Source organism: Alosa sapidissima, chromosome 11 (genome assembly GCF_018492685.1).
Source record: "Alosa sapidissima isolate fAloSap1 chromosome 11, fAloSap1.pri, whole genome shotgun sequence".
NCBI classification, from domain to species: Eukaryota; Metazoa; Chordata; class Actinopteri; order Clupeiformes; family Clupeidae; genus Alosa; species Alosa sapidissima.
Genome location: NC_055967.1, coordinates 7,030,415 through 7,051,461, shown reverse-complemented (window position 1 = coordinate 7,051,461; position 21,047 = coordinate 7,030,415). Strand labels below are relative to the sequence as shown.

At 43.3% G+C, this 21,047-nt stretch overlaps 2 protein-coding genes across 2 annotated transcripts; both read right to left on the bottom strand.

Annotated features, from left to right (window-relative positions):
* Positions 1–923: 923 nt before the first annotated feature.
* sec11a (SEC11 homolog A, signal peptidase complex subunit) lies at positions 924–3,153 on the bottom strand. The gene is made up of 6 exons (XM_042111247.1): positions 2,956–3,153; positions 2,344–2,453; positions 2,101–2,250; positions 1,336–1,455; positions 1,096–1,153; positions 924–985 (listed from the first exon to the last, which is right to left on the bottom strand). Exons 1-6 carry the CDS (start codon positions 3,004–3,006, stop codon positions 935–937), a joined length of 540 nt encoding a protein of 179 aa, XP_041967181.1. The 5' UTR covers positions 3,007–3,153; the 3' UTR covers positions 924–934.
* A 199-nt stretch (positions 3,154–3,352) lies between these two features.
* znf592 (zinc finger protein 592) lies at positions 3,353–12,127 on the bottom strand. Its single transcript, XM_042110558.1, has 9 exons — positions 10,823–12,127; positions 8,225–10,503; positions 7,924–8,102; positions 7,658–7,831; positions 7,406–7,565; positions 6,973–7,248; positions 6,568–6,680; positions 6,287–6,428; positions 3,353–5,707 (listed from the first exon to the last, which is right to left on the bottom strand). The coding sequence occupies exons 2-9, from the start codon at positions 10,481–10,483 to the stop codon at positions 5,192–5,194; spliced, it is 3,819 nt and encodes a 1,272-aa protein (XP_041966492.1). The 5' UTR covers positions 10,484–10,503; positions 10,823–12,127; the 3' UTR covers positions 3,353–5,191.
* Positions 12,128–21,047: the final 8,920 nt, after the last annotated feature.

The window sequence follows — 21,047 nt, the reverse complement described above, 5'->3', positions numbered from 1 at the left end:
GCTGCAATGTGGGAATCAGTATTTTTATTCAGTGGTGGTCCTGGGGTTACGTAATTAGTCAGAATGGTGCTCCCTGTTTCACAATTAGTTGAAAACCCCTGATCTAATCAATTAAAGGGTTCCCACTCTGTCAATGTAAAATTCCATGACTTTTCCCTGACAAAAAAAAACTAAATTTCCATGACCTACTATATATAACGAACAATACTAACCAATAATTTCAGAGCAGCCGAGCAGCATTCAAGAATCTTTTACTTTTTTAGAGCGGGAGAAGAATAAATGGGCATTGAATAAACAAAGTTGGGCTACTCAAGCAAGCAGTAAAGCTAATAATCAGATACACCAATTCTGCAGACATATATTTGTATTAAATTCCCTGATATTCCTAGCCTGATATTCCATGACTTTGCCCCAAACATGATACAATTCCCTGACTTTCCATGTCTGGAATAGACTTCCCAAAATTCCATATGCCCATACTAAATATCAGTATGATCTGACAATCAAGATAAAACATATTTAACATAATATTTGGATGCAGACATATGGCCACATGGTTTTACATTTGTAAAACATTACAAGCCAACATAATCATCAATCATATAATAACCAGAGACTCAAACTGGCTCAACATGTTTATTTATAATTCATACAAAAATCTTCATTATGAAACAGGATTGACAATGACCAGATAAAGTTGCAGTATACAGAACAAAATGAACACACTTAAAACTCATAATATTTAAAATAACATAATTTTCTGTTTCTGTCATCTTTCATTCACAGCGTGTTATTTGTATACTGCTAAACGTGGTAGAAAATCCCGTTTTTAACCATGTAACAAGTGCATGATTTACTGGATCAAATTAAATAGACCATTCAAAAATGCAGACGGCTGGATGAGTACATTATTTAGCATTTTGTGTGACATTCCTCACTCTCTATGCACCAACACAAACAGGCCCAGCATACACAGCACAGCATACTGCAAGGTAAACAAGATCAGAGGTTAAATACAAAGCAAGGTCAGGGGCCAATGGAAAGACTCATATAGCCTCTACTGTAACATGCAAGACTTGAAGTACAGGTACATACCTTGAATTTAGGGTAGTCATTCATCAAAATGGTCACAATTCCTATATATGGCACAAATCTAGGGGGTGGAAGAGAATTTGTTGTAGAATAAGTACATCTTTAACAGTTAAGACAATACATAAAAAATAATAGTTAAAAAACGATTTAGGGTAGTGTACCTTCACTGTGCAGCCTTTTTTTAATACTCAGAATGACATCTAACATAAATCTTTGAGATACACCTGTGTGCCTGGTGCTTACCCTCTAGCTCTTCCCACCACATCCTTCTTCTCCAGCCAGTGTTGGCCTTGCTTGTATAGCCCTCGGTCATCCACAGAATTGTTGTCTCCCTTTGTCAAGAACTTGATGTCTCCATTCTCCCTGTAAGCAGACACAGGCAAAGCAAAGACATCAGCATCACGTTAGTAACATGCTCAAGATGTCCTGACTGCTTTAGGTAAAGACCCATGAGCAAGATATCACACATGCTCCCAAAAAACATGCTGACAATCTAAGGTCTCTAAATGGTAGTTTTAGGCATGGAAAACCTATTTCAACAAAAAACGTTTTGTTGTTGTTGTGTAGAAATATCATAAAAGTGGATATACATCAATATTCATCAAACAAAGCTTGACCTTACATAGATAGTGGGCAGGTGGAAAAAGGAAACCACACAGAGGCTGATGCTAGAGCACTGTATCAAAATAAACCAAGACAATATAAAAGGCCTGGCATGGACAAGCCACAAACCAAATGCTTCACTGTAACAGAACACTAACGATGGGCTTAGCCTGAAACACTATCTATACTGTTTCTGTTTATTTTAATACAGTAGTATTCAGGCATCAGTTTCTCTGTGTGGTTTCCGGTTTTCACCTGCCGACATGATTGGTCTTCGGATTCTGCACATCAGGCACCATTGTACATGCAGATCTGAACATAAGGCGCAGACTCCACCATTGAACTAACCTTTACTGAAATATAAAGTAATTGTGATGAAGGTGATGTGAGTGTTGGGGGTCTTACTTCTCATGGATTTTCAGCACCCTGTGCACAATAGGAATCTCTCTTCCCTCAATTCTGAAGACCACAATCTCTCCTACTCTGATTGGATCCTCCACTCTATTCGTTAGGAACAAGAGATCCCCTCGGTGAAATGCAGGCTCCATGCTACCACTGAAAGAGGAAGACATACAACATAAGTAGGCCTACAAGAAAAATTACCAGTTGATTTGGTGGCACATTATAAAATGTACTGCGATAACGCACCTGAGAACTACAACAATCGGACTTTCACTGCCAGTCACGACCATTAGTCCTTTCCAAATCATCAAGGCTGAGGATACTATCATGCCAAAATTCAACACCTGGTAGTAAAGCTGCGGGAGAAAGGCGATAGTTTCCGTTAACCATATGGTTGGTCCTCTGAAAAGATAATCACTGGTTTTCACATTTAGCAAACAAAACCCTTTTCAGTCGATCGAGGCATTGGCTGTTTTTTGGCCAAACAGTAGCCATTTTACAGATTGTTGCTTTATTTCACACAGGTTCCTTGATCATCTCCTAACATTACTGCTTGCCTCTAACTAGCTGGCTAACTCTGGTTAGCTTGCTAGCAGGCAAACAAAGTTATAATCACGTACATCATGCAATTGATTTGCTAGTCAATTGCATTATGTAGACTAGCCTCCACGTTATCCATGCAGACACTTAACGTTTATTGTACCAATCACACAACTAACAGTGACAATTAAAGCAAAACGCTTGATAGAAAAGTTAACGTTACTGGAACTGGCCATGAAATGACGTGTATTAATAGTTCATGCTCTATGGCTACGTAGCATGTTAGCTAGCTAGCCAACTGTTTAACGTGTGCCTTACCTGGCGCTTATTCATTCGCCGAACATCATCGAGAAAGTCTAAAGACAGCATTCTGTAAAAGGAAACAGTATTCCTGCAATAATTATAGAACCGACTGTTGAAATAATAAATTACACTGCACCGGAACGTAAACCCGCTACTATAACAATTGATTTGCAGGCAAGGTAGCAGTAGTGCTGCAGTCTCTTCCGGTGTGTGTTGACATCGAAATCCCCGCCCACATAACGTTAATATAACAAGTCATCTTAGAGGTGAGCCCTATTATCATCAATTTGACATGAACACATTTAATTTCATACTTGCTCACTTGTGTTGTGAATGAAAGATTTGAACACATCAGTTCCTGGTGAAGGATGCCAATAAGCCTACTAAAATTAGTGCACATACAACATGCAAATTACAGACATATGAGTTTTATTTGCAGTAATCTGAAGTAAACATACCAGCAAGGCTCAATGACCAATGCAGGTTAAATAGATATATGATGGCTTATGAAAAGCTTCCGATGACAGACCTTGAGATTGCATTACGGCTGTACATGGATTAGATTGAAGTCTTTGATATTATTGTGTATATTATCAAAAGTACAAAGTTTCTCTTATTGGGCAGTATAAAAACAGTATGTTAAAGATTTAAGGGAGTCATTTTGTAGAAAGTTGATCTACGTTCTTAGGGATGACGGCAATGGTTGATAGATAGACACACACTTAAATAGAAAAGAAATGACAATGTGCAGTCAATGTGACCATAAATATACATCTCCAAAGTAATTTATAAAATTGAGTAATATGGGAGATAACATATCCTTAAAAATAACTCCATTTACCACTACCCTAGAACAGTCTAAATGCTCAAGACAACTTGTACTCAAATTCAGACCACTGCAGTACACCTTGGAGGCAGGACTACCAGATGGACTCACATATACTGCAGAATCACACATACATGTATCCTCAATAGTAAATCTTGTTTTCAACACAGCATACAGTTACAGAGAGCATCATTTCTGCCTTGGTTCACCACATGATTCTTCACTGACAACCCAACAATCAGCCAAAAAAGTAGATTAGAGTAGGCGGACCATACGGATTATGTCAACATACTGAATGCAACACCAGCATGTCAACATCAATGAAACCACATGAGGATGAACCCAAACTACTGAGGCCTCTAAGAATAAAATAAAACTGATATTTCTGAATATTACCCATAAAAACACCAACATCAAGGTGAACAATGGGACAATAAAGCATGATGTGCATAACAAAAAAACTACTGTAAAGCTATTCTACTATATCTAACTGCAAAAGTGCTACTTTTGATTGTGAGTGGCTCAATTTGAATAGACAACTTTTTCTAATATGGAATGAGCACAAAAACACATTTTCTCTGAGATCAAATACCTGGGTTAGAGACACCATGTTAGAATTTGGGGAATCACTCATCCCAAATAGTCAAATACTGCTAAATCTCATTCCTGTATTCATCATGGGCAAATTGCATTATTCTAAATAACCTACACTTGGACATAATAAATCTGTTACTTTAAGTCAGTAACAATAACTTTCAATACATAATATGGCTACCAATTGCACAAGCCGACATAACTATGGCAAAAGTCCCGTGATACATATCTGATGAAATCAACCTCCATTCTAAATTATCTTTGATGACAGATCTTTGGTGACCCTGAAAACTGTCTCTGAAGTGCCCAATGACTGACCAATAGTTTCTTACAATATACAATTCATATAAAATGTTGTGCCTGGACAGCTGTGTTGCTATGTACCAAAAACATTTGTTCTGCTATATTTCAAAATACATGTATCATAATCATGGACGTAAATGTAAAGAAAATAATTTACGATTATCCTCAACACATACTAAGGAGACATAGATATAGGATTATGTATATACACATGTACACACACCAATATTCTGTACACATAAAGAGTCAAAATACAAAAGACAAAACTCACAGGACTCACTGCATCCACATCATACTAAACTGTGTTCATCTGCACCATTTTCAGTGCACCTTTTGAACTGAAATTATCCTTCTGACAAAACTGTTCATAAGTAAACTAGACATCTGCATTTACTGTAAGGCAACACGTTTTAAGTACCACATATCGTAGCTGCATACTTTGCAAAGAAGTTTCTTAAGTAATCACTTCACTCCAGAAAAAGAAAAAGATGGTAGCAGCTTCTGGGTGGTTGGAAGTCTCTCTCAATGTTAATTTGCTCCATCTGACGATGATGCCCCACTCATTTCATGAGTCTGCATGTGGAGGTCATATGAAGACTCCTTAACAAAAGTCTCACTGCATTTGTTACAATGTAATCGGGTAGTTTCCTGGGTAACTGTGGATGCGCTGTCCTCCGATGACTGTGCCCCCTCCATTGGCTTTTCAGCACTGAGCGCCTCCGGTACCTTCTCCTCAGGCTTGTGATTTTGCATGTCTTTCTCCTCCTCTTCTTTATTCTCCGGCTCCTTGACTTTGTGGACGATGAAGAGGTGTCTACTCAGAGCGAGCTGCGAGGTGAAACAGAGGCCGCAGTTCCGGCACTGGGGAGTGTCAGGGTGGGTCTTGTGTTGAGGTATGTGCTCCAGGAAGAGACCCTGGTCATGCGTGCTGAATCCACACTTGGAACAGCGGAACTGGGGCTTTGGGCGCTTTGCTGAGGAGCCATCTTGGGGGGGACCGGCACTTCCCCCCACCTGCATCTCCTCGGCACTTCTCTTTGCAGCCTGGGGGTCAGAAAAGAAATTCCCCACCAGCAGAATTTAAATGATTGATTTAAATCAACATGTCACACTAAAGATTATGATCTACAGTGAAGCTTACCCAGAAAAAGTCTCCCTAATTGATCTTCATTTAGGTTGTTGATATTTATACTCAAAAGCCATTGAATTACAACCCTCCCTTCCGTGCTGCATAAGCATGTGTGTTGTATGGCTGCAGCAATTAATCAATTGCAAACTATTTTGGTAATCCGTTGTGTCCATTTTTAAGGAAAATTCCATGATTTTAAAATCCATACACTTTTTGCCAAATTCCAATAATGGGTCCTAGTGGTGCTGTTACTTAAATATGTTCAGCTTGACTAAACTCCTCTATGACGGTAAACATAATACCTTAGGTGTGTGGACAAAACAAGGCACTTGATAACATCATTTTGGGCTTTAGGAAATACTGGTTGACATTTTTTCACCAGCAAACATTGAACAGCACCACTAGGACCCATTATCTGAATTTGGCAAAAAGTGTATGGGTTTTAAAATCATGGAATGTTTAACCTTTTAAGAATATTTAAGAATAGGACTGACCTCTCTTGAGGGCTTGTTTGTCTCCTGAGGTGCCACCTTGGACATCTGACTAAAGTCTGGATTTTTGATTCCATGCATCAGGCTGATATGGTTCTTCAGCATAAAGTGTTTGGTGAAGGTCAGCTTCTCGTCTGTGCAATACCTACATGAACAGATGCAGGCAAATACACACACACACATGTAAACACAGCTGGCCTTTGGCTGACCAGGCTGATCAACTGATATTGAATAAACAGTGCAGCTATAGTAACAAAAGCAAACCATCAAACAGATGGGCTCACCAGCATGTATAAACTTTCTTCTTGCCGTCATGGTCGTTGCGAATGTGTCGCCTGAGACTCATGGAGGAATTGAAGGACCGATCACACTGTCGACAGGGATGCCTTTTGACTGACTAAAAAATATTGTGAGATAATTCTGTGAGATTTACTTTGACTTTCAGGCTACCATCTCTCTGGAAGATCCCTTCCACTGTACTTTTTTACTGCAATCTATACCATCAATGTTGTAGAACTGATTTGAATGAATGATTTGTTTAAAGCTCATATTTAACTATTTTAACATAAAATTAAATAAATATAAATAACATAAAATATTACTACGGCAGTCAACATTTTTATTAAAAAGGTCATGATTTTCTGAAAGTAGCGTCACTGCCTTTTTTAAAACTCTGAAATGAAACAGACCTTGCCATGACTGGTCTTCATGTGAGTGACGTAGGTGTCCCTGTCGGGCAGCCAGAGCAGGCACTCTCCGCACGTCCAGCCGGCGTTCTTCTTACCGCCGCCAGTGGCGCTGCTGGACTTGCGCGCCGGCGGGTTCTCCCTCTTGAGTCCTACGTCGGCAGGGAGGCTGACCCGCGGCTGTGGCACTGCAATGGAGGGCTCCTGCCGCTGGGGACTCGCCTCCACTTGTTTTGTGCTTCTTGCTGCTTCTCCTCTGAAGACTCCACCATGAATGTCCTAGAGCAGCAACAACAATGGAGAAAGAAAAGAAATGCAGATTTATGCATCTGAGCCTAGCAGGCAGGGTTACATGTTTGTTTCCACCATTTTCCATTTTTCATGGCAGCCGTGTTTCCATGGAATGATGTAGACGAGAAGAGAAACTATGTCTAACCTTGAAATGCTGCACCAACAGCTGTTTCTGCATAAAGAACGCCGTGCATTCAGGGCACTTGAAAACACAGGCAGCAAGCTTTTTGGCACGTTGACTGAAGTGTTGAAACAACAATTGCTTCTTCTTGAAAACAGTCTCACAGCAACACTTATATATTATCCTGTGGAAACAAAGAAGCACTGTTCAGCTCCTGATTCCTTTTGAAAACTACATTTGTTTTTCAGTGTGTGTGAGAAAAAGTCATCTATTTACTGTGGAGACAATGTGCTGTCGTTATGCTTATTCTTGATGTGGGTCCCACAGCCATCAGATGTTTTGAAGGCAACTGGGCAGGCGGTGCACTTGTAGAATACTTCACAATGCTTCTCCTCAATGTGGCTCTTGAGAACAGTAAATGATACATAGAGCATTTCACAATGGATACACCTGCAGAGAGAAGACGGCATATTTATTATTAACCAAAGAAGAATACATGAGAGAGAAAAAAAACCAGGACGCAGAATATCACCGACACTTACTTGTATCCAACCTTCCGACAGTAGTGAAGGCAATTCTCCTTGACATGTTTCTGTATGTCCACAGAACGGCTAACAGCTCCACATTCAGGGCAACAGTAGGGAGACTTGTGGGTATGGATTCGTTGATGGGCCTTGAAGCTGCACTTGTTGGGCAAGAGCATGGTGCACACCTTGCACATCTGTGCGCAACACACAAAAAAGAGACAAGTTGTTTTGTCATTTTTATGTTTAAGCAGATGACATAAGGGGAAAAAGTATCTCCACGTGATTCACAAGATTCACCTTGTCTACTTTTACTCACCAGTCCATCATTCTCCTCTGATAACCTCTGGTAGTGACCTGCAAGCGCTTTATAATCAGACATCTGCTTGTTGCACTCCAGGCATTTCAGTCCGTGGCGGATGATCCGGTCTTGATAGAGGGGCATGACTGGCTGGCTTCTGACAGACTGCGCAGAAGAAGAGGCCGGTGAGCTTACAGGCAGAGGGCGCTCTGCTCCGGACGGAGAGAACATCTGGTCGACAGGAATTGGCTTCATGAAGAGCTGCGTGCACTGCATCACAACGCCTTTGTTCTTGTGCTCTCGCGCGTGAGCCAGCAAGGCGCACTTGTTGAAGAAAACTAGCGTCTTGGCGCAGTGGGTGCAAGTCACTTCGATGTGGACGCTCTTCCGGCCATAGTGGCCCGCTAGGCTCTTCTGCAGCCCAAAAGAGTCACCACACTCGGCACAGCTGTAGCCGTGAGCCGGCAGGCTGATATTGCACTCGGGTGGAGGGTTTAGGTTAGGTACGTACGTCGGGACAGGGTTGGAGTAATTCAACAACCTGTTCAGTGTCATGGCAGCAGTGTTGGGAAGCACAGCCCGTGAATTTGGGGCTGCCTTTTTAACCTGGTGAACTAAAGGAACACCACTGCATACCACTGAGGAAGACAGCTGGGACTGGCCCTGTCTTTGCGAGGATGACCTGGCGGCGACAGAAGCAGCGACACTGTGGGGTACTAAGTTTAGGTTAGCAAGGTGTAAGGCTTTGGGGAGGAAGCCAGTGTTCGGAGCACCACCTCCTTGGCTTGAGGATCCCTTTCTTTGCTTCTGTCCCTGTGTAGTTCTTTTAGCACTGCCACCAGCGTTCTGTGAAAAGGACGACTTCTTGGAGCCCCCTGACGTCTTGCTTTTTGTCAGCCGGGCCACTGTTGAAAGGGCCCTTGGGGAGCAGTTCTTTTCCGTTTCAAACATGACATCGCTGGTCACGTCGGGGGAGGGGTGTACGGGTGTTGTCTTGGACGGGTACTCTTCAATAGAGGAAGGAGCTGGAGACCACTCAATGGAGGAGTTCAGGTCTTCTGCCTCTGAGTCAGGCAAAACACTGGTAACGGTTCTCTTGATCTGGCCAGATGAGGTCTTGATGGTCTTTATTCTAACTCTAGGTATGGCTGGAGAGGAGCTGGGCGCCAGTGCGGGAGAGGCTTTACCACTGCTGTCACTGCAGATGCTCATGGGACTGTCGGGTTGTTTGCTCAGGCGCTGCTTCACGACTTCGAGAGGACTGCAGGGGCTCCTCGGTGAAATGGGCACTTTCGGGCTGGCCTTCACCGTTTCATTTAGAGGCATGGACATGTCCCTACTGATTACTTCACTTGAATCATGTCTGGCATTCAGAGCTTCCAGTGCCTCAAGGCAAGAGGATAATTTAGAGGACGGCGGTTTGACACTTTTCCGAGATAAGGTTGTGTTTGTCTCAGAAACAGGATGCTTATTTCTCTCACCAATGTTATTTTGGTGGTCCTTCATGGGCACATCTGTAGCATCACAAACAGACACCGTTTTTTGCCGATCTTGCACACTATAGTCAAATTTCATGTCCTCCCTGTTGGACATGCTGCCGGTCTTCACAACATTCACAGTTTCATTAAGGGGGTCTTGATCATGGCACTGGTCAATCAAGCTGTAGGGCTGTTTTCGTCTTTGATTGTCAGGCACAGGGGTGTCTGCAGGTGCAAAAAAGGAGCCAGCTGGGTAAAAGGTTGCCTCTGTTTGCTTTGGGCCATCAACTACACCATTGGTCTGCATATCCTCAGACTCTGGACTGGATATAGGACTAAACTGGGGCAACGACTTTGCAAACGATGACAGTCTTTCGGCCTTGTATTGAGACGGGCCTTTTTCTAAGGAACTTTTGGAGCAGTCTCCATTTGTGGACAGGCTATCAACTTTAGAAAAGCTGCTGTGATCTGCATGGTGTGTGTCAAGAGGTCCTACAGCCCCCCTAAAGCCATTCTGTAACAGGTTCCCAAAATGTGGGTTGTCTTTCTCCGTCACAGACTCATATGACTCCTGTCGGCTAGTGTTTTTCACGATGACACTGACAGCAGGTACGTCAGTTGCACATGCAGAGTGTGAAAGAGAGACATTGTCATCCATGCACATCCCTGAGTGCTTGAGGTGACTCTCTGTCTCATCGTGACTCTCCGGGATGGCTTCTTTGGCATCCAGACCAGTGGCATCAGGGATGTCAAAAGCCGCCAAGAGGTCATCAAAGTCTGGGGTCTTCATGTCACCCATTTTGGAGAGCTTAAAACAAACTGATGAAAGACAGCCTGTATTACTGTCATTGCTGAGGTAAAATGTGTGTTTACTTTCAGAGTCATACATTTGGCAAGATTTGGTAAGGCGGATCAACTCAAGGTCCTAAAAACTTGAATCTGTGGCAGCAAGAGATTAAGGTGACCCGCATATGTCACCTTTCCGCATCAAAACTAAAGTTACTTTGTTGTTAGGGTCAAATGGAGCCTTAATATGCATTAAAGTAAACACATGTACGGACTAGGTAAAAGATCCCCCAATACCATGTCAACAGAATCGAGGCAAATGGCAAAAGAATGATCTTACAATTACACTTACCATCTGAAATTTGCTTATTCACCGATGCACTTCTGTAAAGATGATAATGATGCTGTTGTCAAACCTGGGGTCTGAGTGGATGCGTGGCATTATGTTAATAATACAAAACGTTGACCACAACGCTTGGTATGTATAAAACGGGGCTAATGACGAGAAAAACGCTAAGTTGTAAAAGCCACAGCTTCTACCTCATGACATTTCTCTTTGACAGCTAGCGCCACTGAATGTTTCACTCATAGTATTCATGTTTCGCCCAATTGTTTGCTATCCATTCGCATAGGATCAAGCTAACGTTAGCTACCCAGACAAGTCATTGTGGAGCTGCTAGAAAAATACGTTTATTGGCCACGACGTTTGCTCTTCTATGGCTAGATAATGATTATTGTACACAAGAAATAAACCTCTTATTGTTATTTGACACCATCGCAGGAGTATGCCATTATTTAACAAGCAGGCTTCTTCAACACAGCTGCAAAACACCGACAAACGTAGCCACCTAGCGAGTTAGCTAACGTTAGCGTTAACGTAACTGATACCAGCTAACGAGCAAGTGAACCGTAGCTGGACAGGAACCCTTTGGTTATAACGTTAACCGCAATTACACCACGAAACCAATCTTACCGTTAAACGAAAAGCAGTGAAATGTATCAGCTTCCAAAACATCTAAAGGCTACGAGCACAGCCGACTACTTCATAACAATTTAATAACATAAAGTTACTGCTAGCAGGATACCTAGCTTCCCCATCTAGCCAGCTATGGTTTCAAGCTAGCTAGTTGAAGTCATTCCGCCAGGCTGCCTCTTACATGTATTGAATTTACACTAGGGACAATACTAACGACAAACACTAAAGCTCCACAGTGCAACATAGATCACACACTCGAAAAAAGATTATAAAACGTGTTTCTATTTTAATAAAGACTAGCAGCTAGTGCTAACTAGCTAGCTATCTCTACTAGTTGTTTACAGTTCGCGTTTATGCCTGGCATTTGCCTGGCTATGCTCCTGTCCATCTACTGCCTGCTTGCTCAATTAAGGACCCCATTCGCTGTGTTGTAATTACATCCAGCTACTGCATTAATCCCAAAATAAACATATGAGATAACCCCGCGTGTATTGTAAAAGTTATCCTTGCACGTAGGCTACTGCAGCAGATTTAAATAATATCTGACTTTAATTAACAGACCCGTCTAGAAATTATCACTCACACTGCCACTTACAGCTTGTCTTAAAATATGCCTGTCTGGTCCGAAATATCACCAATGCGAGTTGTGAAGTAATGAGCTATTATTGATTTGGTTGAGACTGGCTTGAATAAAGTACCCTTAAATCTGGTTAAAGGACCCTTAAATCTGGTTAAATTTCGACAGATAATGTCATTAGAATAAATTAGTTTATGAATGGTTTACATGAGATATCAAGCATAGGCTCAGCAATGGAGATCCAAAACATGACCAACATGTGTAGGCCTAAATAAATTTGTATAGGCTAAATAATTATGAAATACATAGATACGTTTTCCGCTTGTATGCATTTCCTATTGTAATCATACCTATTTAGGCTATTTACATCTGTATTCCCAAATGTATTCATTTATTTCAACATTTCCCCACATATAGGCTTTAGGCTAACAAAAATACCTCATGTCTACTTTTTGTTTGTTTTGTGGGTTGAGAGGAAATTGATAACATCAGTGATTTATTCATAAATAGACATAGCCTAAACTTTTGTCCTCGGCACTAGACATAGGCTCATCGGCTTATCACACATAGGCATATGTCACACTCACACACTGCTTGTGATAAATGCTTGCAGAGGTGAATCACTTTGGCTGTGAAATCAACTTATTATATAGCCTTGGTTGACTTAGACTTGGTCTTCCTCGACTTTTTCTTTATGGTTGGTATTTTTCATAGATTAGAGTAGAAGTATTAATGTAGGCTATATACACATTGAATGTGGTGAGGTCTTGTGACCTTGTAATTATTATGACCACCGCTAGCGGGATTGTGAAAGTTTTTTTTTTCATCATCTAGCCTACTTCCTGAATTTTTGGTCAACAATACCTGGGACACCGAAACACCGGGTTCCATTGAGAGTGATTTCAGCACGAGATTGTATGGTAGCCAATCACGACGCAGGGCGGGAGTTTCATAGATGCGATGTAGCGTAGAAGCGACTGTGAGACTGTTCTCAGCGTCACGGGTTGGCTTTAATGTGAGTGGTTGAAGTAGCACGTCAATAGATGACGGACAAGTGGCTTATCCAATCTTATGCAAGGATTTTTTAAAAAGGGCCAGCCTTCTGAAGCACCACTCCAATGGATCGATCCCAGATAGATGAGTGGAGCTAGGCGGCACCCCCCACCCCCCACCCCGGTAAAAAATGAAAATGTACTATTATTCTACTTTAATCGCCACTATCTTCAGTTGAGATGGTCAGAACTGCACCAAATTTGAATAACCTGACATCCTCTGGGGGTATGCCAAGTTTCATAGAATGGGGGTTTCTACGTTCCATGGGGGTTTCTACGTAGTTTGTCCACCAGATGGCGCAAGCAAGACAGAGCCGTATTATAGCTGCTGTAGGACACATTAATTTACTCCACTTCACTTCCGAAAACCATAATGGATAGCATAGAATGGATTTTCAGGTGAAATGTGATTGCTATGTTTTTTTGAAGCCGAAATAAACCTGAGAATGTTTACCGGACATGCTTGGTTTTTACTGCAGGTAGGCTACAAATCTTTCACCAGCTTGATGTTATATCCATAGGTAAAATAATGTTAACGTTTGCATTTTGAGTGATGGAGGCTAGTTTGATTGTGTAGTTGTGAAACATAAACATGGTATACCGAGCAGATTGATAACAGCACTGTAACTGTCTCCACTGTCATCCCATTGTGTTCTGACCATACCTATGGACCATACTGACAGGAGCTAAGTTAGTTAGCCACAACACTAATGTTCGCTAATGTGATGGTTTGCGGATGGAAGATATAGGATGCACCCTAAACACCAGGTTAGGACATTTTAGCTGGCTAATTAGGGTTTTCTGCTGTTGACTCGCTCACAGTCCTTTGTGGCCCTGTCAGCTGTTTTGTAAAATGTTGCATTAAGACCTACACAAAATAAATGTGAGCAACTGAGCTTTCATTCCCAAACACTCACTACTAGACTACTGCAGTGCCAAGTTTGACATTGTTTGGTTAGTAACCCTAATGCACGTATCGTTAAATATATCAGTAAAAGCAGCACACATTGGCTTTCTCCGCTCTACTACCCCTTTTACACAGCACAGCACAAGACCAGGGTGGGACTAGAGGGTGTAGCGCAGTTTTGGCAGCACTGAAGGTCAAAATGGCAGATGTTTGGATGATTATCATGTCCGACATCAATTGACCTAATATGCGGCTTTCAAGTGACAAAAACGGCAAATTCCAAAGTTCACATTAAAACTGTTGGACATGAAAGGCCACATGGACTACCAACGAACTACAACGTGACGACAAAAGTGATGATGAGCCCCTAAATGGGCAACCTCTGACTCACACATGACGTGACGTGAATGATGCAGAATGATGACGTTTTCACTGGGGAAAAAGGTTTTTCAGATGCCCATGAACGCTAGGTAAGTGTGTGGATGAAACACTGCTGTGGGCCGATACCATCGAGGAGAGCTACTTCCAGGTGATACAATGGGTGGATGTATGCTGCCGGAACGGAATCATCCTCAACCCGGAGAAGTTTGTCTTCGGCGCACCCACTGTAGACTTTGCAGGCTTCACAATCACCATGACTGACGTGTGGCCATGCAGCCGTTACCTGGAGGCGATCCGCGACTTTCCACGACCTCGTAACACCACTGACATCAGGTCATGGTTCGGACTGGTCCACCAGGTGGCCTATGCCTTCAGTATGCCTGAACTTATGCAGTAATTCCGCAAGCTCCTGCAGAGTGGGGTACGCTTCGAGTGGTCCCTGGAGTTGGAGGACATATTCCGCGAGTCGAAGGAGGCAATTGTCCAGGAGATCAAGCGCGGTGTCCGCATCTTCGACAAGTCCAAGCCAACGTTCCTCGCCAAGGACTGGTCGAAGGAGGGTGTCGGTTTCTGGCTGTTCCAGAAGCACTGTTGATGTACACCGGTCAGGCCCTTCTGCTGCACCAATGGATGGAAGGTGACCCTGGTCAGCAGCAGGTTCACGCATGCGGCTGAATCCAGATACACGCCCATAGAGGGCGAGGCACTCGCAGTCGCGGACGCTTTGGACAAGGTACGCTACTTTGTGTTGGGCTGCGGAGACCTAATTGTGGCCGTCGACCACAAGCTGTTGTTGAAACTCCTTGGCCACATTGCGCTTGACGACATACCCAACCCCCGCCTCACAAACCTCAAGGAGAGGACCCTGCGTTATCGCTTCTGCATCGTGCATGTCACGGGCATGAGGAACAGGGACGCGGATACCATGTCACGCAGGCCGGTCGGCATCTCGCGCCCATCACTTATAGATCTCCCAGACTACAATGCCGTCATGGTGACCCACCTCTCACCCAGCATACACGCTGATGTCCTGTCTCTCCTACGCCGGGCCGAGCCAGAGGACGACGACATTGAGGAGGGTGACCTGACATGGTGCGCTGCGGGCCTTAAATCACTGCAGTCAGGGAGGCTACCAGCAGCGATGGTGACCATGTTGGAGGAAATGGAGGATTGGGATGCCGGAGGCGATTCGTGGCTTCCACCAGTACCGCGAGGACATTACGTCAGCTGACGGTGTGGTCCTGTACAAGGACAGAGTTATCATACCGCCCTCTCTCCGCGGCGAGGCACTGAGTGCCCTTCACGCTGCCCACCCGCGCAGAATCCTCTGTGTTCTGGCCAGGCATTTCGGCCGACATCAGCGCCACGCGAAATGACTGCAAACACTGCCACCGGATGGCACCTTCACAACCTGCGGCACCACCGACCCCGCCCATCCCAGCCATCTACCCCTTCCAGACGGTGTGTTTGGACTTTGGACTTTGGACTCATGCACAGGGGCGTACACTACCTTGTTACGGTGGACCGCTATTCGAACTGGCCAATCATCTCAAGGTCGATGGGTGGCGCCGCCGACCTCATATGCCACCAAAGTCGTGCCTTTGCCACGTACGGGATGCCTGAAGAGCTTGCATCAGACGGGGGGGCCAGTGTTCATCTCGGCCAAGACCAGGTCTTTCCTGCGCAGATGGGGCGTGCACCACCGGCTCTCATCAGTGGCCTTCCCCCACAGCAACTGCCATGCAGAAATTGGGGTGAAGACGATGAAGCGCCTTATCACCGACAACACAGGCCCGAAGGGTGAACTCGACACCGACGCTGTGCAGAGGGTGATACTGCAATACCGTAACACACCGGACCCAAACACAAAAGTATCCCCAGCGATGTGTGTTTTCAGCCGCCCGATAAGCGATTTCATCCCGATAATCCCCGGGAAGTACAGGCCGCATAAGACTTGGCGTGAGACGCTGACGGCGAGGGAGGAGGCCCTCTGGAAACGGCACATCCGCACAGCTGGCGCCTGGGCGGAGCACACCAAACGCCTCCCACTTCAAGGTGGGGAACATGGTCCGCATGCAGAACCAGACGGGACCCCACCCTATCAGGTGGGACAGGATGGGCAGCGTCGTGGAGGTGCGTCACCATGATCAGTACATAATCAAGATTGATGGGTCAGGCAGGGTCACGCTTCGAAACCAGAGATTTCTGCGCAAGCTCTGCCCGGTTCGCAACAACCAGTCGCCACCCTGAACGATCAACGACGATCTGGCAACTTGCGTTGCCATGCCGGCACCTGTTGTGACGTCATGGCTGCCTGACCTCATGTGCGGCCCCATAACGCCTCTGTCGGAAACAGGGCCCGCTCCGCCACCAGTACTGACGTCGGCGGGCTCTCCTCTGCGCGGGACGCAGACGACTTCTGTTGCGCCAGCAATGCCAGGTCAATGCCATGCGTCGAGCCGGGACCTCCTTCGTGCACCGCTGCCGGCCTCTGAGGCCCCTGTGACTTCACCCCCGTCGGAGCCCAGCGTGTCTCGGGCGACGGGCCTGCGCCGGTCCGACAGGATGGCCAGTGTGCCTGCCTGGCACAGGGACTATTCTATGGGTTAACCTTACTGTGGGTTCTGTGGGCATTGTGTTGATGTACACTTTGGTTAAGTGTTTATGGTGCATACGGCCACTCGTTTGACTATGTTTTTCTTTCAGCCTTTCTTTTGGCGTGTTTAAAGGGGTGGTTCAGGATTTTGGACATAGGACCTCATTTCCAAGTAAGCAAGTGTGATATTTATCAGTGGAGACCGTTTTCAACACGTTTCATCCAGTCGTTCTAATTGCAGAGTTCGCAGGTGCTAGGCTAGCGCAAGTCAACGGTATGTGCTAGCCTGCCACTAAAAACAGTCTTACCCACTCCAAAGTACACCCAAGGCAAATAAATTATAACACCAGACTATCGATGTAAATGTCTGTATTGATAGTTTTATTTTACAACATTATTTATTTTATAACATTATTCTATCCTTGCATTTCAACGACCGCATTACATTTTGAGGGACTAGTGTCTTAGCAGCGGCGGAATTATACTTGCTCCAGTTAGTAGTACTGCGCCAAAAAGTAAACAGTAAAGCACACTCCAATGGGGATACCTAGTAGTAGCCTTGGTAATATCAGTCCGCCGCTGAGATGCAAAATGACTACTACCAACTTCAGGGAACAAAGTATAACTATTGCAACGCGATGCGAGGGTAGTTGTATTTCTTACACTATTCTATCAACACAGACATTTACATCGATTGTCTGAAATTTGCCTCGAGTGTCCTTTGGAGTAGGTAAGACTGTTTTTAGTGGCAGGCTAGCACATACCGTTGACTTGCGCTAGCCTAGGACCTGCAAACTCTGCAATTAGAACAGGGCTTAAAATTCATTTTTCAAAATGGGGGGGGGAATTCCCCCCTTAGGTTATTCATGTAGGGGGGATTTACACAATTTGGGGGGGGGGGGGTCGATTCTGATACCAAGTCAAGAATTGCGATTTCAATACTTCGATACTTTTTTTAAAAAAGTGTTTGATTTTGGGGCCCCCACCACCCTGACGTCATCAGTAATATATACTGTAGTGGGATCATTCACAACAGTGGACATCCTAGATTCTGCTTGACTCTCTCCACACACACAAACACACACTGAAAATGATAGCTTATGTGATGTGTTTCTATCATATATTTTTGAATTCATATAGAGTGTATTTATTTAATAATGCATTGTTTTAAAGTATAGCATTTTACTAGTAATTACTAGTAGCTAAACATATTTAGTAATTTGAATGCCTCATATTGACGTTTAACCTATAACACTTAGGCATATCTTTAATGTGGTGTGTAGGTCCAATTGAGTGCACATTGCTGATGAGTAGGTGTAATTGAGTGCCTGTCACTTTAAGAAAATACGTGAGAGTAATTCTATGGAGTAATTAGCCCCCCTTCAACCTGACGGTTTTAGGCTATAGTCGCTAGTGAATAAAAGTTGTGCATAGTGCGGTATGTGTATGCAAATCATTATGTTTTCTATGTCATTAGATACAATAAATGTTCAAAAAACTAACATGTCGAAGACAATCTTTCTGGGATCAAGTGTTGACGTGACCTGAGCTAGCAGGATAGTTACCAAGGAGCTCTTTCCAGATGTAAAAGTTTGCCATGGTAGCGTAGCCTATTTGCGTAAGCGCAAAGTGGTTCTCTCTCTCTCTCTCCGTGTGTGTGTGCGTCTGCATGAGGCTATGTTCAATTCAACTCGGTAGTTGATCAGTCCGGTCAATAGCACCGCATTCACGCCACTTAATGATTAGGCTATATTAACGTCATCAGACAGGCTGTAAAAGTGTATGCGGGAATTTCTCGCATTATGATGGCTAGAGTTGCGGGACTTGAACAAATTATGCGCAATACCCGCAATCCCGCAGTGAAATTTAAGCCCTGTAGAAGGACTGGATGAAACGTGTTGAAAACGGTCTCCACTGATAAATATCACACTTGCTTACTTGGAAATGAGGTCCTATGTCCAAAATCCTGAACCACCCCTTTAAGGCTCAGGGGGAGATACAGAATATTGCACTATGGTCCTTTATGCTGTTGCACGTAGCAAAACAGGAAGTTGATAACACATTTGAGATGTAAACAGACCGGCACTTTCAGCTACTCACAACATGTTTGATTATTGTCATTTCGCTGCTATTTTTCATTAAAGCAAGTGACAAATGGAATGTTGTTCTTATCTACTAATGGTCCCGAATTTAAGGACGTTTCAGAATGCCACACAGCTACAGACAATGATTGGCAGGCAGAGCGAGATGTCACTTATGCTGCCTACCAGAGACTGTTTTTAAGTCACATCGTTGCAAATGTCATGATGCATCATTCCACAAAGTGGTTTGTCTTCTCTATCATAAAGTTATTCAATAGGCTTAACAATAAACATATAGCCTTAACTCAAAATTGCTGTTAGGCTTATCATTTTGATCTGTGAAAAATTTCACATGCAGCCATGCCTAAATTCTGCTCACTGCACATTTATTAAAGGCTAATGTATTATAATATATTCAGTGTTCATTATTAAATGCTTAGCTGGAATGATGCTTTTTCATATCATCTTATTTTTATATTTTTAAAGCATGCCTACCTACAGTATATGGGTTTTCTACAGGAATAGCATGTTTGAACGGGCACTGCAAGTACAAACTGCTCACAATGTAGTTTATGGCAATGTGGTTATCACAGAACAAATACCTATTTTATTCTTATTCTTTCTATTTTATACACTAGTTTTTGAATAACTCAAATATCAAAATCAGCAGGTTATCAGCCTTCAAAATCCCATATTGGTCAGGCTTTAGGAGATGGAGACAAATACATACACCAAATGCACACACACACACATCCACACACACACACACGCGCGCGCACACAGGAGCACACACACAGACACAGACACACACACACACTCACACACACACACACACGCACATACAAGCATACACAAAAGTTGCAAGGGGGGGGTGGAGTAGGAGATGGAGACAAATTGACAAGCGGGAGAAGATGAACAGGACCAGTGGTCATATTTTGTACCGCTATGTGGTACATCTAGTTTCACCTGTAGGTGTCATGTGAAGATGAAGAGTAAGAAGCAACAGCGAAATGCGTCGCTTATGCCAATAAAATAAAATAATCAGTTAATACACCAGTGAGCGGTGATCTTTCACATTTTGGACAAAGACAAAGACTTTGGCCTTAATTATTTACAGCCTACTTTGCTATGCCCAATCTGCCACTGTGATTGCAGGGCGAGGTGAATAGCACTTGCTGACGTTACTGATTGTGATGTTAATTATTCCTTAGAAACTATAACAGCTTTTTCTCTCATCATTTTATCTTTATCTAACCGTTGATTAATAATCTGCAATAATTATATATTAAAAAATAATGGTAAGGACCTAGATGTGCCTTATTACAGTAAGAAAGTGTCCACAAAACATGAAAATGTCTAATATTTTGCAAAACACTGACCTCTTGTGTGGAACATTTTATTGGAAGTCACAAGTACAACTAGCTTGTTAAGAAGTATCTGGGACATTATGCAAGAGTGCCTATTGCCCTTAACAATTGCACCACCTTTATACAGACAAACATGTTTATGATACTTAAATAAAGGATCCCCCCAGGAGTGGAAGAGATCTGAAAATGTTGATGCGCAGATTTGTAGAAATACACAGACTCTAGACCAACATCTGAAAATCATACAAATCATGACATATCACATTTTCACTAAAAGACCAATCTTTATTTTCTTATATCTCTTTTAACCTAGAAATCTAGACGCACCCGAGCGGCAGCAAATGTAGTTTGCTATTGTTTTCAAAATACAGGGTTTAGAAAAAAAACACCTGTGCCAGCATTGTATTTACCTGCACAAGAACTCTATAAATCACATCTTGTTTTGTTTGGCATTTGGCTCGTTCAGATATTCAGTCAAAGACTGGTTGACTGATTATAGTTTAAGACATATTCTGTTTAGATTAGATTATTACTGCAAATTATAGTTACTTTGCAAATATGGAGCGATAAAAAATAGAAAAAAGGGTATTATGAGTTCTGAAGTTGATCTTGGGCTGAGACGAGGGAAGGGCTATTTCTC

What these genes read in the sequence shown, in the direction of transcription:
- sec11a (XM_042111247.1), bottom strand. Translation starts at nt 3,006, where the DNA reads ATGCTGTCTTTAGACTTTCTCGATGATGTTCGGCGAATGAATAAGCGC. An exon ending in GGCGAATGAATAAGCGCCAG is followed by an intron (nt 2,454 to 2,955) that starts GTAAGGCACACG and finishes TTTCTCCCGCAG; the next exon opens with CTTTACTACCAGGTGTTGAA. An exon ending in CCGATTGTTGTAGTTCTCAG is followed by an intron (nt 2,251 to 2,343) that starts GTGCGTTATCGC and finishes TTCCTCTTTCAG; the next exon opens with TGGTAGCATGGAGCCTGCAT.
- znf592 (XM_042110558.1), bottom strand. Translation starts at nt 10,483, where the DNA reads ATGGGTGACATGAAGACCCCAGACTTTGATGACCTCTTGGCGGCTTTT. An exon ending in CAGAGGAGAATGATGGACTG is followed by an intron (nt 8,103 to 8,224) that starts GTGAGTAAAAGT and finishes TGTTGCGCACAG; the next exon opens with ATGTGCAAGGTGTGCACCAT. An exon ending in GACAGCACATTGTCTCCACA is followed by an intron (nt 7,566 to 7,657) that starts GTAAATAGATGA and finishes TTGTTTCCACAG; the next exon opens with GATAATATATAAGTGTTGCT.